Raw genomic sequence first — 19604 nt, forward strand, 5'->3', positions numbered from 1 at the left:
ATATTAATCAGTTCATCCCCTCGCTCTCCCCGCTGCCGTAAAGGTCTTCACCTCCGTAGTCCCACAGACTTTTCATCTAATTGCTTTTTATTGATCCTGTCCGATCAGGTGCCTAATGCTCATCCTTTTCCGGAGCCGTCTCCCGAGCACATCTGCCACTCCTAATCTGAGAAGTGAACATCTGTTTCGTTGCTCATAAAACCGCCAGATACAAGAAGAGCAAGACAGCAGAGTCATCTTTTTTAAAATGTTTCAAACGGTTTCTCAGAAGACACCCTATGTAAGGGAAACCTTTAGTTGTGCTCTGAAATGAAACTGGAGATCTTCTGGCTTGTTGTCAGTTTTCATGCAGAACAGATGAGGGCCTTGGTGTTCTTTTTTAATGCGCTGCGATCGGGCAGGAAAATAAAAAACGCTTGGACAAGAGCAAGCCTGTTTGTTTTGGACGGCTGACAGAGATCCTGTAAGGTGAGCCGGATGAAGGATTTGGGACAGAATCTCCAAACTCCATCTGAAGATGAAATGATATCAGAATCCAAAGTGAAGGCCAGCCAAGTTGGCAGGCGCTGAGCGGGACTTCTGAGGTATATTAGTTTCTATCAACAGACAGCACTGACTTCCAAATACATTTTGGTTTTTAATGCTCTAAATCTGGACGACAGTCACAACCCACACACACACACACACACACACACACGCACAAAAAAAAACAACAATCAGAGATAAATCACAGCTTTGTTTTAACATCCAGGTCACTTCTTGGTGGTAACAGATCGGTGAAGAGCTATAAATCAGACCCAGACACACACAACGCCAACGCTGGTGAACATAAAGCAAAACGCTTTCCGTTACTAGAGATCTGTGCCGTTGAGTCAGACTAGAACGGTCTCGTAATGCCCATTAAAAATGTTATATTCAAAGGTAGAGATATTTTATTTAACCTGCTAATTGTGGCGTTTAGTTGCTTTGAGAATAATTGCCTATTATGGCAACTTAATGTTTGGTTATACTCATAAATTAAGGTTGTTTCAGATAAATGTACAGTTTTTTTATTTAATGTTAATAATTGAACTCTGTCTAGTTTATTGGCTCCAGTTCAAAACAATGTAGCTTTGCACAGATTCTGATTTAGAGGACCAATGTGCATCTTTAAACAAAGATCACCTAAAAAAAACGACTAAACATCTGATTTACATCCAAATAGGTTCAGATGTAAAGCAATTTGTCATAAAATTAGATTAAATTATAAAACTTTAATTAGTAAAATGCTGCCATAAGGAAACCAGCGGACAACGTCAAATGTTCATTCATTCAAGCAATGGGCGACAGTGGAGATAAAAAAACCTTTGTTTAATCATTTTATCACTTCATCTGCTTTTTATTGCTGTTAAGATGCAAAACATTAGATGTTTTGTGTGTTTTACATTTAAAAAACACAACCAAGAACTTTATTACATGAAGTAGCTTTTAAAATCTCCTTTATCTGCTAGTTTAATGGTGCAAAAACCAAGATGCTGCATGATCGATTCACCTCACTTCATATAAATTACCAAACTGAAGTGTTCGTCGTAAGGAGGCAATCTTTCCTGCTGTTGCTAACTCCCTTCGAGACTCCTACCGTGCATTATTCAGTCTTATTCTGCAGCTACAGCCGCCCTCTGCACTCAGACAAGCCGACCACTCACGCGCCGCACTAATGCAATGTAAAAATGGATGATGAAATCCAAGGAGGCCGAATGAAAGAGGAGCTGATATGTGTGTGAGAATGTTCGCTGGCCCTGGTGTAAGGTTGTGTGTGTGCGTGTGTGTTCAAAGGTGAGGCCTTGGGTGATGGAGGATAGGATTCCCTTACCTCCTCTAAGTACAGAGGAGGATAAAAGCCAACTGTAATGACCTTGGTATAATAAAGGCCTCGCTGATTTTCATGATTTTTCTTGCTTTCATGCCATGAATCTGCAATTCCACATGAGGGGTGAGACGGGAAAGCAGGGAGTTTCATGAGCAACAAACACCCAGATTCAAACTCTTGTTCCCATGTTCAAGTCATTATGTAAACGATGATTATCTTCAAGCAAATGAATACATGAAACACATTTTTCCTAATGGGATGATGTTTTTTCTTTTGTTTTGTTTTTAGGTGACCAATTTTCTTGCAATTTCCCTAATTCTTCAAGTTATTTAGAAAGTGATGTAATGCTTGTTTCTTTTTATCTTGAAAGCAAAGGCAGCAAGTTGTCTCGGGCTGCTTTGTGCAGCTAATATGGCACGACGAAATGAAAGGCTTCAAAAGAGCTTTTCCACTCAGAGCTGATTCAAGCGCCGTGGCCGACCTCCAAATATTATTAGACTGCAAGCGAGCACAATAAGCAAACAATAAACAACTGGTAATTGGTGTGATCCTCTGTTACAACAAAATTGCTCTTGATTTGATATGAATTATGAGCATTACTCTGTCTGCACACTGTGACCCTCTGAGAATATCAAAAAGCTCCTGCTCTGACTTGATGGGCCTGTCTAGTTACAGGAGAAACGGAGGCAGGAGCTGGAAACAGATGTGCGCTACTGCCATCACAACAACTGGCATGAACGTAGCTCTAATTCATGCTGATATACGATGACTGTGCTTTAGGAAATTGTCTCTGTGCATGCATCTGTCTCCACATGTGCCTGCATCAGTGAGAAAGGTGACATCCCAGATGGATTACGCCCTCTTCAGGCAACACATGGTAAACTTTACCGCAGGAAGATGCAAGTTTAGAGATAAATGTGCAACTTCTGCCATGCACATCCATGTTAAAGCTATGATTTTTAAAAGAAACACTACATGAGTTTACATTGTCTACATGCTACCTCTTTCATGAATTTGTGATGAGAGAGAGAATCTCATTGTTTCCCTTGAAAAGTCGCCTCAGAAGGAAGGACCAAACTTCAGAGCCTCGGTGGAGTGTCTAATGAAAGAAGTCTCCTCCGCGGCTCTGTGAGACACACTGAATTAGAAACGTAAATTCTAACTGAAGACAGCTTGCATCTCTGTGATTTCCTCATAAGGAATAAAACACGGTGTAGTGTGTTTACGGTGTAGCCATGAAAGAGCACATGACTGCTCAGTGCCTTTTTAGGAGGCAGAATTTCAGGTCCACACTGCAGCTCATTTGAAATCCGTATCAAACGAAAAATGTTTAAGACACAGATCAAAGTGGCTCCTGGGCTGAAACATCACCAGACTGGCGAGATTTCTGTTTTATGCTAACAGTTATTTTAACAATGCCTGGCTATTATTGGAAATAAAGCTGAGCATGGAGAAAATAAAAAAGAGACTTTTAAGGCTGCATATTCCCCACATGTGTTTCCATGAAGCTTGGGGAAAAGTCTGAATTGCACCAGAAACATGTTTAAAGGATTTAACTCATTCTGATGTTTGGAAAAATTAGTCTTTGACATTTTTCTACAGGCTTGAAAGCATGGGAACATGTTTAATTACAACTTTTAGGATGTTTTTTAACAGAATTTGAAAGCAGTGAGCTCTTTAACTCTACAAATGTGGTTTTGGGTCGTAAAACATAACTTCAAAAATTAAATAATTTAAATTTTTGTCAATCAGTGAGTGAAAATTTCAAATGTAATCTGTTATTGGAGTTATAAAGTGATTTTTAATAGTGATGTTTATCAAATTGAGATTCTGAGAATGTGATTTGTTGTCATGAATCTGGATCTGAAGTTGTTTTGGTGTGCTTTAAAATGCCAATGATTTTTCATCTGAAACAACCGCAGTCCTGTTGTCTTCAAAGCTGAGATAAAAGAAGATGCCTGCAGAGAAGGAAAACATAAACGATGCCCTGAATGACCATGAGCAGCTGGAAAAAAAGGTAAAAAGCTAAAAGACTGTTTATTTTACCGCTGAACCATTCATGTCTCGCTTTGTTGCTCATTTTCAAAGTAAAAGAAAAAATTTCTCAGGTACATATATATATATATATATATATATATATATATATATATATATATATATATATATATATATATATATATGGAGAGAGAGAGAGAGAGAGAGAGAGAGAGAGAGAGAGAGATTTAATTTATTTATTTATTTATTGTCATCAGAGTTTCAGCAAGTTTCACTAAGTTAAACCTTTCAGACTTTCCTCAGACCTACAGGAATTACCAAGGAAATCATTCCAAGTTTTCTTTTAAAGAGCTAATTACCCCCTACCAGAGTCTTACTCCACTTTATGAAAAATACAAATACTGTTGCCTGGCAGACCAAGAGGGTGGAGCCGCTAACACACACACACACACACACACACACACACACACACACACACAGGCTCATAATGACATTGTGGCATCATAATGTACCAGCTAACGTCATAGTGTACCTCTTAGTCAATAGCAATGGCAGATTTAAATTCAAATGCAGTGCAGAGTTTTTCCCTGGAGATGGAGCAACACTGACTGTTTTGGCACTGGCAGAATATTACAATTTTAACAAAGACGCACTAAAGTGCCAAGTTTTCAACAGCACAGTTAGACACTCATTTATGTAGTTTATCAGCAAAAAATGTTGATTTGGGGGTGACTTGCTCTTTAACGTAAAACAATGTGTAGTCTCTGATTCAAAGTAGCAAAATCTTCACTGTACGTTTGTTTACATTTGTTAAAAAATTTAGATCTGGTCGCTTATTTAAGGAAAATTTTTGTGTGTTCCAAAAGCAATTCGAACTTATTTTTCACGTTAAAACTTTTACTTTATATATTGGGTAATACATAATATTATTGTTATTATTATTATTTATTGTTAGTAGCAGTAGTAGTGGTAGTAGTAGTAGTGGTAGTAGTAGTAGTAGTATTTACTCATGCTTTTATTTCTAGTTGGCTGGACTACTCCAGTGGTCTCCTAACTGGTCTTTTTTAAGCTGTGAAGCAACTGCAGCTTGTTCAGAATGCTGCTGCTGGAGCCTTAACAAGAACTAAGAGAACGGAGCACATCACTCCTGTTCTTAGATCCCTACACTGGTCGCCAGTAAACTACAGAATAGATTTCAAAGTGCTCCTACTAGTTTATAAATCACTCAATGGCAGGAGACCAAAATACATGTCCGATCTCATTCCTCCAATAGGGCTCTGAGATCCTTAGGTAACAATCAGCTGGTAGAACCTCGGACCAGAACCAAACATGGTGGAGATGCGTTTAGCTACTATGCTGTTCACATATGGAATCAGCTTCCCCATGACCTCCAATCTGCCCCAACCCTAGTGATGTTTAAAACAAAACTAAAAACCATAATGTACTCATCAGCCTTTAAATGAATTGTTTCTTATCATATAGGATTATGTTTACACTTAGAACATTTGATTTTGGTTTAACTGATTGTTGCATAACTGTTGTGATTTTGTAAATATTATAAAAAAGTTTTAACCCTCTGGAGGCAGACGTTGCAGATTTGCAACGTTAAAACCTACCTACCTGGTTACTCCACATACGTATCTCATGAGCATTTTTAACTCAGAAGTACCCCTGAAGGACTTAGTTGTTCGTCCTTATATCAAAACTTATTTTGAGCCTGAGAGGGTTAACTGCATTTGGGGCAGCAGTAGCTCAGGAGGTAGAATGGCTTGTCCACTAATTGGAAGGTTGCAGGTTTGATCCCTGCTCTGCCAGAGAACGCTGCTGTTGTGTCTCTGGGCAAAACACTCAACTCACCTTGCCTGCTGGTGGTGGTTGGAGGGACTGATGGCGCCTACGTTTGGAAAGCCTCACCTCTGTCGGTGTGTTCCAGAGTAGCTGTGGCTATGCTGTAGCTCATTATCACCAGGGTGTGAAAGTGTGTGTGAATGGGTGAATGACACTCTGTAGAGTAAAGCGCTTTGGAGTCCTATCAGTCAGATACAAGTGCCGGCCATTTATCATTTATTCTGGGAAATCTGTTAAAGCCATGTAGGTAGCTCTGGTAAAACTGGATCAGATGTTGAACTCAAATCTCCATTTAGTATTATAACTAAATTCATAAAAATGATTTAAATTTTTCATCATAGCAGGGCTTCTTTTTGTGGACGGTCCAAAGAGCCACTTGTGGCTCCAAAGCTGCAGGTTGCAGACCCCCTCTCCGCTCTAGAGCGGCAAGTTGAACCAGCACAACAAGATATCACGTTCTTTTTAAATTTCAGCTTAGGTAATGAAAAGGCCATTGCAGAGCAACTTTTCTTATCCAAATACAAAATATTCTATTGTATTCTTTCTTAAATATGCCAGCAGACGTGTACATTGTGAAGAATTGATCCTTACATTTTTCTAACATCACCCAATTAAGAAATATGAAGTTGCACAATGTCAAACTGATGAGACCTACTGCAGTTTTCTCATATTTGAATACCATACAGTGTAGATTAATCTGAAAAACACAACTAAACCAGAACATTTTCAACTTTTCTCACTTATTAAAGCAAAGTGTTTATCATCTACTTCACATCTACTTCAATATTGCATTGCTGACAGCAGTAAAGGAGAGCTGCACACATGAACTCTTTACTAACACTTTCCTACGCTAACCAGCTGTGCCCCTGTGGTTTCATCCTCAGACGAAACCTTTGAAACGTCCTTCAAGGCATAAAAAAAGAAAACATGCACACCGCTTTGGGTAAAATCCTATTTGTACACTATAATTACACTTTGAAAAGTTGCAAAGTTTAAAGTTTCTAGACCTTCACTTTTTCTCTCCTCATTTCGGGTATTGATTTTGCTCTAAAACGCATGTTAGGCCAGTTGTTACACAGAACAAAGAGATTTCTCATTACACGTTGTGCCTCAGACAACTTTGAATGCTTCAGATTGGATTTACCCGCGTTATCAAGGGACAGATAAGGGAAAACGCAGTCAATAATTTTCACAACTATAGAACCACTGTTAATCTTAACAAGAAGGCCAGAGGCACTGTGAATGTGCTTGTTAACAACAAGGCAGTGGTGGAGTGATGGGTGTCTCTAATGTATTTAATGATGGAGATAAATAAAAGAAAAACATCTAAAACTGTCAAATTTGGTCAAATAAATACAAAGCAGAGCTAACCTCTTTCTCAAACAGCCCAATTTAGCTTTAAATGAAATAAAGAATGCATCATGCTGTGATGTGAGGTATAAAGTTCTAATAAAAACAAGTATTTACAGCTGCATATGTCATTGCCAAGTTGGACAGATTAGTTTGGATCCAATTGTGGTGCTGCTTGCAGTGTAATTACCTAGCAAAACTGTGTTTACAGAAACAAACCGTTATTAAATTGTTGGTTTTGTTAGCAGCGTTAAAAATATTTCCAAGGGAAACTGTTTTTGTACCATTAAAATCTGGTTCTTTTATCATATTTATCATATCATATTTATTTCTGATATAGAGTTGGACGTATTTGATTTTTTTTCTGTTTTACCTTTATATCTTCAGAGTTTAACATTCATGGTCGTGTAAATCAGTCTAAGAATGTGCAATCACACACACACACACATTCAGATTTTATGAAAGAAAATCTATAAGAAATGCTTTCAGTCAAAATATTATAAAGTCCTGGACAAAACATTGTAGCTGGAATCTTGTTTTAGGGCTTTTGGTGAGATTTTCACACACTGAATTAACAAAAAATGTGTTTAAATTGCACTTAAAGTGTTTTGGAGGTGTCAATCTATCAAGTTAGCAGCAGTGAGACGCCAGTCTCCCTTTTCAGAAGAGCGTTTGCATATAATCTCGCGATAACACGACGCTGTCACCAAGGGGAACGGGATTTTAAAAAGTTGTCTGCTCTGTTTACAGTACTGAGATTCTCTGTCAGAAATCGACAATTTAATAAGAGATCTGATTTTGTTTATCCTACTAGTTCAAGGAGACATGCAGCAGCGTCGCATATGAAGGAACCACGATGTCATGAATTATCAGTGTTTGGCTCTGTCGTCCCCTCACAGCGAGGTTTGTAATAGTTTTATCACGAAGGCAACATTAGCTTGCCCATGCTAGCTAACAGTCGTAGTTCTAGTGATTTCAACAACAGCGTGTTTTTGCAGGGTGATGTGATGCTAAGTAATGAAATGTTAACTTTTAGTTATTTGCATCACAGTAACGTTAAAATGGCGGGTAAATAATCGCAGTAAAAGAAGTTTACGTAGCTAAAATTGATGGTTCGCGCTTAGATTCAATAGTGAGTGTTGACTGAAATGGCTAACTTTACTTTATTCCCATACAGGTGTCAACCTCAACGCAGTAGTAGTTAGCAAGATGCCGTCGCAACAACTACTCCAACCAGTTCTTAAACTAAAGGTGGACGAGTTGTTTCTGAACTGGCTGAGTGATCCTGAAACCCAGGCGGTCCTCAAGGATTATCTTGATTTAATCAAAAATGGACAGTATATTGACGTGGGCAGTGAAGCCCAGGACAAAAAGGCTTTGAGTTTCAATGAAAACAACAATGTGGCGTCCCAGAAGAACCGGGCAGAGAAAAAACCTGCTCCCATCGGTACCCCGTCCGCTACCCAGCCCAACAGTACGCTTCCCTCTCGCAGTAGCAGTAATACCAGAGTGACTGGACCCAATAGCAGGGTACTAAGGAGGTCTGTCAGCACACAAAAGGTAAATGATTCAAGCATGAGTTCTAAAAAATACATATATAATTTTTCTAACATGTTTTAGTCATACATAATTTTTTTGTTATTAAAACTGTAATTTAGAATAAATGGTTTGACTGGCTTTAAAGTTATCCTACCACAGGGATCTCATATAAGGGTGCTCATATCAACATCACGTAAATGTTTTCACATGATACTTGTAAATAAGAGCTTGTGACATAAAATATATGAAAAATCATGTTTTTTTAGTAGCATGTAGTTATATTTTTGACAAGTTAAAGAAAAATGCTGAGCATTTAATCAGTGATTCCAGACATCTTCGGTAAAAATACAATATTACTGCCTAATAGTTCTTTAATAATGACCAATTCTTTAGAATATTACAGCTCTTTAGAAGTTTCACTACCATTTAAACAAAGGGATAACTTTAGTAATGATGAACAGTCTGACATCACAACTCAAAAGCTCGTCCTGGGCATTAACAGCTGAAATTAGTATATTAAAATCTTCCTAGCTGGAGTTTTTCTGGGATTTTTTTTATTTTATTTTATTTATATTTTTTTGTGAACCAATGAATAGTTTCTGTGTGTGTGATGGTACAAGTTACATTGCAAAACATGCATTCTTGAGGGGGGAAGCTCCCACATTTGTGAGTACAGCACACCAGCTGTATCTTTTTGGGATCTATTTCCTCCCCTGGCTGGCCACAAGAGGCTGCTGAGGACCTTACAGGGATGATGCCATTAAGAGGTTCCCAGAACTGTCAAGTGTATGTGTCTGTAGGCCTTGAATAGGTATTAATTAAATATGTTCCTAGTGTTCAAACCTCACCCACAAAGAAATGTGGTATGAGAGGGGGGAGTGTCTGTGCCAAGCCTTTTTCTGGCACTCGTGATGTTTGTAGGTTGTGTAATAAATCTCTCATTTGTAACAAAACAGCCCAGAGGTAGATAGTTTAGGTTATAATAGAAATGTATAGCGTTGTGAAAAACTATTTGCCCCCTTCCTGATTTCTTATTCTTTTGCATGTTTTGTCACACAAAATATTTCTGATCATCAAACACATTTAACCATTAGTCAAAGATAACACAAGTAAACACAAAATGCAGCTTTGAAATGGTGGTTTTTATTATTTAGGGAGAGAACAAAATCCAAACCTACATTGCCCTGTGTGAAAAAGCAATTGCCCCCCTTGTTAAAATATAACCCAACTGTGGTGTTTCACACCTGAGTTCTATTTCTGTAGCCACCCCCAAGCTTGATTACTGCCACAGCTGTTTCAATTAAGAAATCACTTAAATATGAGCTGCCTGACACAGCGAAGTAGACCAAAAGCACCTGAAAGGCTAGACATCATGCCAAGATCCAGAGAAATTCAAGAACTTTTGAGAACCAAAGTCAGTGAGATCTATCAGTCTGGTAAAGGTTATAAAGCCATTTCTAAAAATTTGGGACTCCAGCGAACCACAGCGGGAGCCATTATCCACAAATGGCAACAACATGGAACAGTGGTGAACCTTCCCAGGAGTGGGCGGCCGGCCAAAATTACCCCAAGAGCGCAGAGACCACTCATGCGAGAGGTCACTAAAGACCCCAGGACAACTTCTAAAGAACTGTAGGCCTCACTTGCCTCAATTAAGGTCATTGTTCACGACTCCACCATGACAAAGAGACTGGGCAAAAATGGTCTGCATGGCAGATTTCCAAGACGTAAAACACTGTTAAGCAAAAAGAACATTAGGGCTCATCTCAATTAGGGCTGCTCGATTATGGCAAAAATAATAATCACGATTATGGTGACTGAAATTGAGATCACGATTATTTAGGACGATTTTTCAATTTATGTTGATTTTATTTGTTTTTATTCAGTCATAAAATTGCTCAGGGCACAATCAGGACAAAAATAAGAAACAAGATGATCACTAAAATAACTCCTGATTGCCAGTATAAAAAGACCAATATACTTATAGCTCATAGTCTATGACCCAAGGGCTGTAGACCTTGGTTTAACTCATGTAAGTCTAACCAGTACAGACCTAAATACCAATATCTTGCAAATACTGACAGCAAGAATTATACAGCGGCATTTATAACAAATAAATGCAAATAAATTGATGTTCACAAAATGTTGCATAATACGTATTTAGTCGTGTCAATGTGCTGCTGGAGAGTGCACTAGCACCGTGTCCTCGGAGAGATTAGTTATTATTTATCAGCGTGAGGAACTTGTTTCTACCTTATTTATAAACTGTATTTACAAGTCCATCAGTTAATGTAATAATTGTCCCAACCACAGCTGCACCCCCCACCCCCCACCCCGGTCTCACAGCAATCAGGGCAAGCTGCTCGTGTGTTTAGCACGCCGCACGCGCACATTTAGCCGTTTTTGGTGGCTCAGGAGTCCGCAGGTGCGGTGTGTGTGTCACTCACTCTGGTTAATCCAAAAAGGAGCCGGCTCCGAGAGCTGTTTCTTTAGCGACTGACACATCACTACATCATTCCCTTTCCTAATGTCCTGAAGAACGTTCCGGAGCGCAGGCGGAGTGTTTAGCTAACCTGCAGGAAACGTCAACGACAGTTATCCAGAAAGTAGCTAAGGGTTACCAGAGATGTTTCTGAGGTGTTCGCTAGGTACTTTTAAGTTAAAATGTCAAGAAGGGGGTCTGAAAAGCTGCTAGAAATAGCGTCAAAGTCGCTAAGTTGGCAACACTGTGGAGGAGCGCTTCATTTGCAACTCAGGGCAGCGCAAGCGGGAGGAGCAAATAATCGGCTTGTTTTGTTTTTTATAATCGTTCAAAACTCAGATCGTAATTGTGATTAAAATTCGATTAATTGAGCAGCCCTAATCTCAATTTTGCTAAGAAACATCTCAATGATTGCCAAGACTTTTGGGAAAACACCTTGTGGACTGATGAGACAAAAGTAGAACTTTTTGGAAGGCAAAAGTCCCGTTACATCTGGCGTAGAAGTAACACAGCATTTCAGACAAAGAACATCATACCAACAGTAAAATATGGTGGTGGTAGTGTGGTGGTCTGGGGTTGTTTTGCTGCTTCAGGAACTGGAAGGCTTGCTGTGATAAATGGAACCATGAATTCTACTGTCTACCAAAACATCCTGAAGGAGAATGTCCGACCATCTGTTCGTCAACTAAAGCTGAAGCGATCTTGGGTGCTGCAGCAGCACAAGGACCCAAAACACACCAGCAAATCCACCTCTGAATATCTGAAGAACAACAAAATGAAGACTTTGGAGTGGCCTAGTCAAATTCCTGACCTGAATCCTATTGAGATGCTATGGCATGACCTTAAAAAGGCGGTTCATGCTAGAAAACCCTCAAATAAAGCTGAATTAGAACAATTCTGCAAAGATGAGTGGGCCAAAATTCCTCCAGAGCGCTGTAAAAGACTCGTAGCAAGTTATCACAAACGCTTGATTGCAGTTATTGCTGCTAAGGGAGGCCCAACCAGTTATTAGGTTCAGGGGGCAATTACTAGTGGTGTGCATCTCTACCTGCCTCACGATTCGATCCGATTCCGATTATCTGCCTAAAGATTCGGTTTGAGTCTGAAATGCATCACGATTCTTCACACAAAAATTTTCATTACTTAATAAAAGCAGTAGAATAGTTTTCAATTTCTTTTTGATTTCGAAATCCCTGAAAAACAGAACATTCATCTATTCACTATAGTGAGCAATAATTTTTAAAGTGTGCTGCCTATAATTACTTAAATAATATAAGAAATAGTGTTTTTGGTATAGAGCAGCTTTAAGATAGAATATTACTGAACTTAAAAATAGTAAACAAATACTGTGTTAAGTGATTCTTTCACATCCAGGATCCCAAAACCGAAATTACCGACATCCGATTTAAATGTAACTGGTACATCTTTGATTACTGGTAATGTTGGCCCTGTATCCCTGTCCGCCTTTTCTGTTTTAAATTGGCGCTAGGGCAACGCAGTGCGCATGTCATTGCAACTCTGCCCCCAGAAGTAATTGTAAAACCTCAAAACTTTATTGTCCTCGCATAGACATAGGGAGAAAATCTCATTATGTCACGTTGCTGCATCGATGCGGAATCATGCACGGCTGAATCTTAGAATCGATCATTTTTCCCACCTCTAGCAATTACTTTTTCACACATGTAGGTTTGGATTTTGTTCTCTCCCTAAATAATGAAAAACATCATTTCAAAACTGCATTTTATGTTTACTTGTGTTATCTTTGACTAATGGTTAAATGTGCTTGATGATCAGAAACATTTTGTGTGACAAACATGCAAAAGAATAAGAAATCAGGAAGGGGGCAAATAGTTTTTCACACCACTGTATCTGTTCAAAACTGTGGAAAGCCTCCAGGGTTTTGTGTGTCTGCTCAAGGACACACTACTATTAGACTGTGGACATTATTGAGTGTGATGACAGTGAGACAGTCAAACAGCTGGGAGTACATGCTCCCCTAGAGAACACTTCTTACATGTTGACATGCTAAAGATTGGCATGAGGTGACATTTAAGTACTTACTGGTACAACATCTTCTTTCCCTTTGACTGGAATCTCAAGGAGGGAGAATTAATCCGGAAACATGATAAACCTCCATAAGGATTTTGGTACATTTGGGTTTTTACATTTGAATGATTTTTAAATTATGCCAAGTTAAGCAAATGTTGGCTTTAGATTAAAAAAATTTGTTGTTCGATTTATGGCATAACAGTGGCTCAATTTAAAATTCATCAAACGAAATTTCAGAGTCCAAACAGGAAAATATCACCTGTATGTAATCAAAGTGTGTATATAAATTTTGTGATGAAAAATTATAACTAAAGATTTTTGTGATCCAAATTAGAAAACTTATTAAATTAAGAGTTAACAACCACTCAAGGACAGCATTGGGCTGCGTTTATGCCAGAGGGTTTATTTTTTTCTTAATGGTCTTGTTCTCTGAGAAACTGTGTTATACTCTGAGTTGCATGCTAGCAGAAAGTCTGGAAAACATTTACATCAGGAAAAAAACAGTCACATCACAGGAAAAATTAGCATTTAGTCAGGTTTGTGTTTGACTTCCTGTCTGGCACAATCTAAACTGCAGAGTTTGACGTGTTTTTGGAAACGTAGCACGTAAAAAATAGATACAAAACTTAATGATAGCGTCCCCTCGCTTCTGGGGCGTGTCCAAAACAATACCCTTTGCTACCGCTACAATATATTTTAACGTTGACTGATTGCCGGGTAGCGCCATTCCCATCCGTTCTGCAACGCTTTCACGTGCAGTGGAAAGAAAGGGTTAAATTCGGCTGATGCTAAAAGTAAAGATGTTATTGTCCACCCAATATTCTATGAGATACTTTGCTAACAGTGTTTTGGTGACAGACAGGTGGTACTAGGGATGTCCCGATACAACTTTTTCACTTCTGATACAATATCAAAATTGCAGCCTTCAGATATCAATCTGATACAATATCTTCACAAATCATACATACTTTTACCCATTTTGTCATGTGGAATGTATGAAAGGCTTGATCAAGTGGTATTACTTAATCGGAGAACAATTGCCAATAACAGTAAGTATGTTATTGTGTTGTGTTTCTGAAACTTCATTCGTTATTATACGATGAATGAATATATGTATTAACTCAGGGGTGGGCAATTATTTTTTCCATGGGGCCACATGAGAAATAGAAAATATTGTGGAGGGCCGCAGGCCAAAAGGCTGAAGTCAATTATGCATAATATTAATGGTATTTCTTTATAAAAAGCAGTAAATACCATTGTTTCTTCAAGCTGGTAAGAGTAGACTATATGTTATAAATGAGCAAAAAGGAAAAAGTGAGGTTGGCTTACAAAAATGTGATTTATTCAAATTTCCCAAGGCAATGGTAAACAAAGTGTGCACATTTGGTTTTTGTTAAACATTTGTGACTTATATTAGTTAACAGTTTCAGTCACATTCACTCCAAAACACATTCTGAGTTTCAAATATTGTTGGAAAGAGGTTCTTAGCATTCTACAGACACACAGTATCGTCTGTAAAATAAAATCACTGAACTGTGATCTTGAGAAAGAGGTTTAAAAAAAGTGTCCCAGTTCACTGCTAGTTGCCTACATTTGTGGTCCAAACACCTTATTTTGTGTTTTTAAGCAATTTTTTTCTTATTCAGTGAGAGAAATCTAGTCTCTGCTGGGCTTTAACGAGTGCATCAGTCAGGTTGGATGTCTGAGGTGGAGAAGCGAAGCACAGCTGACACATGATCATCAGTGAGAGAGGATCTTTACCTGGATTTTGTAAACTTCATCATTGAAAATGTTTGTTCACAAATGTAGGTAGAGCTGAAGAGAACCAAAATCTTCTGAGCATGTCTCTTCAGGTTTGGAAAATCCTCCTTAAGAGAAGAGTAGAAATCCAGCAGAGATCCTGAATCTCTGCTTTCGAGTCCCAAACCCTCTTCAGCACTTTCCCCAGGCTGAGCCATCTGACAGCTGTGTGGAGTCCTCCACAAGAGCCACAAACTGTCTGTGATTCATCGCCCGCGCCCTGATGAAGTTTATTATTTTAGTAACAACATCAGTAACATGGTTGATTTTTAGCACTGACTTGCACAACACATGTTGGTGTATAATACAATGCAAAAACACCTATTTTTGATCTGCATCGATTTCTGTCACTTTATCTTGCATGCGTTTCAAAAGTCCGACATTTTTCCCTGTAAAGCCGGACGTACACTGTGCGACTTTTTCACTCGCAGCGTTCAGCTTCAGCTCAAACTGTACGACTTCCCCGCAGAGCAGATCTCACGAGTCATGTGCTCACACTGCACGACCCAGTTCTCGCATGCGACCTGACTGCTCACACTGTACGTCTGGTAGCAACATGTCGGCCCTAAAAATGTGCTAAAAATAGCAGTTTTTACTCAACACGTTAGACTTTTTTGTCTTGTTTTGCCTGTTGTCCTTCGGGAGTGCTGCTGGAGGACACACAGGGATTTATGGGGGTTGGATGAGGAAAACGAAATAAAGAAAGTAAATCTGTGTTTTGTGATCAGTTTAATTTGACATGAACACGACAAACACGCTTTCTTGACAATCTTTGTGAGTAAAAAAAACGTGTAGAAACAAAAACGAACAGCGTGTGTTATTAGGGAAATAGCGAGCGACAAGCGTTGATGCAGGATTGCGCGCGCATGCGCCGTGAGTGGTTCTGATACTTTTTGGGTCGCAGCTGCTCGCAGCGCCGCTTCAACAGTGCGATACCCTCACGAGGGACGAGCGAAATATTAAACACACCAGAGTGCGACCTCACGACTGCTGATCGGCGGCTGGTCACGTGGTGTTAATCGCCTCTCGTAACCCCCTGTACACTACACGACCGCTCGGCGCAAAACTCGCCCCGATGTCGTGGCTTCTCGCACGACTGGAAAATCGGCTCAAAAATGTGAAAAAGTCGCACAGTGTACGCCCGGCTGTGACAGTCTCTCCCATTTCAATCCCAGAGTGTCCATGCACGCATTTACCTCCGTAAAAAGATCACTCCCTGTCGTTGTCCCTCTCATCGACCGCATTGCTGCCCGCTCCTCTGTGAGCTTGAAGTCCGTTATCCCCCGGACAAATACGAGGAGCTGGGCTGTGTCCCGGACATCACAGCTCCCGTCTAATGAGAAAAAGTCCAAACTTGCCACTTCACGTTTCAGCTGAAGCTCCAGGTTCCCCGCAATGTCCTCGATCCTCCTGGTCACGGTTCGCTGTTTTTAGCTATTTTGTGGGATATCACAAAGCTGGTCCTGGTTGCTGCATCCCTGGATGTGTGAAGCTTAGTAAAAAAGCCTTGCTGCTTTTGCAACTTTGCTAGCAAAGCTTCGGATGTCCGTGCCCTCTCAGCATCAGACAAGTTCTTGTATTTTTCCGAGTGTTTCTTGTCGTAATGCCGACTCAAATTGTAGTCCTTAAACACGGCAATCTCCTCCCCGCAAACCAAACACACGGTTTTACCTCCGACTTCAGTAAAAAAAATACTTAGCAGTCCAATTTTTGTTGAAAATCCTGCATTCGGCATCTTTCTTTTTTTTTTTTTTTTTTGCATGAGCGGACATTTCTCAGGCTACAATCACCATGTCAACCGCGGGCACTTGTTGCTATTCGTATTGCGTCATTGTGCACGTAAAATACAACTTCAAAATAAAAGCAATGCAGCCTTAGCCCATGCATGAGGTAAAATGAGAAAATACATTTATTTTGTAATTTCCAATTAACCTTACGCGGGCCGGTCAAAGTCAACCAAAGGGCCGGATGTGGCCCGCGGGCCGTAAAATGCCCAGGTCTGTATTAACTGTATGATTTTTTTTTTCTATTTCAACATTAGTTTCTTCCCTCCTGGTAACCTTTCCCCGCTTTGCCTTCTCACTACAGATTAATATAAAACAGCTGGTGGACAGTTTGTATATTCTGTTGTGATGTGTCATGCCATGAGACCGCACTGTCACTCAGTATTATAAAGGGATTGGTGTTGTATGAGCGTAAAACGTCTATTTTGAGACAACAAAACAAATTCCCACGTACAGAAGTATTCTTCAAAGGATTACTCAGAAATTCAATTTACGTCCCACTGATGCAGCCATGAACAGCTGGTCTGACTTTGACATCAGACAGTGATAAAGATAGCCTTGGTTCCCTTGTGTTGGCATTAGATACCAAGAATTCTGGCACTGCGATGAGGTGTGGCAGCATATTCATATTCTGCTTAATTTAATGATGCCACCTCTATTAGATGCTGCTCATTGTCAGGATGTGTGGTCGTAGATTGTTTATTTAATCTACAGTACATACTGTAAACGTTAGCTCTCCATTAAGACTCGTGAAACTGCCTCTACTGTGATTACATTTGATTATGAGTATAAAATTTTAAGATTTATTTTCATCTAGTTTACACCATCAGCATTTATGATCACTGAATGCCTGATGTTGGTGAACTTCGGATTAAGCAACAGAGGAGCTATTAGTTTCAGAGGCTCTGAGGTCAAGTCACCAGTATCCCAACCTGTCGGAGAGAGCCAGGTGTTAAAGTGGTTTCCCACAAGTGCTTTTATTTTAGTTACATAGTCACTTGTGGGTCAATTTGATCCTAGTGTTGTGCATGGCGTCAGAGTTCCAGGAATAGAAATGCAAACTGGTGTTAAATAAGGCATTTCGTGAAAATTATACACTCAACAAAAATATAAACGCAACACCTTTGTTTCTGCTCCGATTTTTCATGAGATGGACTTAAAGATCTAAAATTCATTCCAGATACACAATATTACCATTTCTCTCAAACATTGTTCACAAATCAGTCTAAATGTGTGATAGTGAGCACTTCTGCTTTGCTGAGATAATCCATCCCACCTCACAGGTGTGCCGTATCAAGATGGTGATCTGACATCATGAGTAGTGCACAGGTGTACCTTATACTGCCCACAATAAAAGGCCACCCTGGAATGTGCAGTTTTTTGCTTTAATGCGGGTCTGGGGACTCAGAACCGGTCAGTATCTGGTGTGACCACCATTTGCCTGATGCAGTGCTACACATCATCTTCGCATAGAGTTTATCAGATTGTCAATTGTGGCCTGTGGAATGTTGGTCCACTCCTCTTCAATGGCTGTGCGAAGTTGTTGGATATTTGTGGGAACTGGTACACGCTGTCATGCACATCCCAAACATGCTCAACGGGTGACATGTCCGGTGAGTATGCTGGCCATGCAAGAATTGGGACATTTTCAGCTTCCAAGAATTGTGTACAGATCCTTGCAACATGGGGCCGTGCATTATCTTGTGGAAACATGAGGTGATGTTCATGGATGTACGGCACAACAATGGGCTTCAGAATCTCATCACGGTATCTCTGTGCATTTAAAATGCCATCAATAAAATGCACCTGTGTCCATAACAGATGCCTGCCCATACCATAACCCCACCACCACCATGGGCCACTCGATCCACAACATTGACATCGGCAAAGCGCTCACCCACGCGACGCCACTCACACCGTCTTGCCATCTGCCCTGAAACATGTAAACCAAGATTCATCCGTGAAGAGAAACCTCTCCAATGTGCCAGACGCCATCGAATGTGAGCATTTGCCCTCTCAAGACTGTTACGGCGACGAGCTGGAGTCAGGTCAAGACCCCGATGAGGACGAGGAGCATGCAGTTGAGCTTCCCTGAGACGGTTTCTGACAGTTTGTGCAGAAATTGTTTGGTTATGCAAACCAATTGTTTCAGCAGCAGTCTTGAGTGGCTGGTCTCAGGCGATCTTGGAGATGAACCTGCTGGGAGTGGAGGTCCTGGGCTGGTGTGGTTACACGTCATCTGCGGTTGTGAGGCCGGTTGGATGAACTGCCATATTCTCTGAAACGCCTTTGGAGATGGCTTATGGTGGAGAAATGAACATTCAATGCACGAGCAACAGATCTGGTTGACATTCCTGTTGTCAGCATGCCAATTGCACGCTCCCTAAATGCTTGTGGCATCTGTGGCATTTTTCTGTGAGACAAAACTGCACATTCCAGGGTGGCCTTTTATTGTGGGCAGTATAAGGTACACTTGTGCACTACTCATGATGTCTGATCAGCATCTTGATGTGACACACCTGTGAGGTGGGATGGATTATCTCAGCAAAGCACATGTGCTCACTATCACACATTTAGACTGATTTGTGAACAATGTTTGAGAGAAATGGTAATGTTGTGTATCTGGAATGAATTTTAGATCTTAAAGTCCATCTCATGAAAAATCGGAGCAGAAGCAAAGGTGTTGCGTTTATATTTTTGTTGAGTGTAAATTCAATTCTTACATGGGAAAATTTGTTTAAATATTTTTGGGGAGTCTTTGTGTTTTTATATTTTAATTTCTGCAATATCGTACATAATGTTATTTTCAAGATCCATTATTTATCAACATGAAATAATCCTAATTATAGATCTTCTCTGAAAGATGGCAGGCAAATGCATTTATTCAAGATATACTGGCCCTTTAATT

General features: G+C 39.9%; 1 protein-coding gene across 1 annotated transcript in view; it reads left to right on the forward strand.

Moving 5' to 3' along the window:
* Nucleotides 1–7738: 7738 nt before the first annotated feature.
* ppp2r3b (protein phosphatase 2, regulatory subunit B'', beta) overlaps nt 7739–19604 on the forward strand; it is a 31733-nt gene continuing 19867 nt past the window's right edge. The window contains exons 1-2 of the mRNA XM_015965970.3: nt 7739–7945; nt 8220–8602. Coding sequence (XP_015821456.1) covers nt 7885–7945; nt 8220–8602 — 444 coding nt within the window. The 5' untranslated portion in view covers nt 7739–7884. The remainder of the gene's footprint in view (nt 7946–8219; nt 8603–19604) is intronic.

Source organism: Nothobranchius furzeri, chromosome 14 (assembly GCF_043380555.1).
Source record: "Nothobranchius furzeri strain GRZ-AD chromosome 14, NfurGRZ-RIMD1, whole genome shotgun sequence".
Classification (NCBI taxonomy): Eukaryota; Metazoa; Chordata; class Actinopteri; order Cyprinodontiformes; family Nothobranchiidae; genus Nothobranchius; species Nothobranchius furzeri.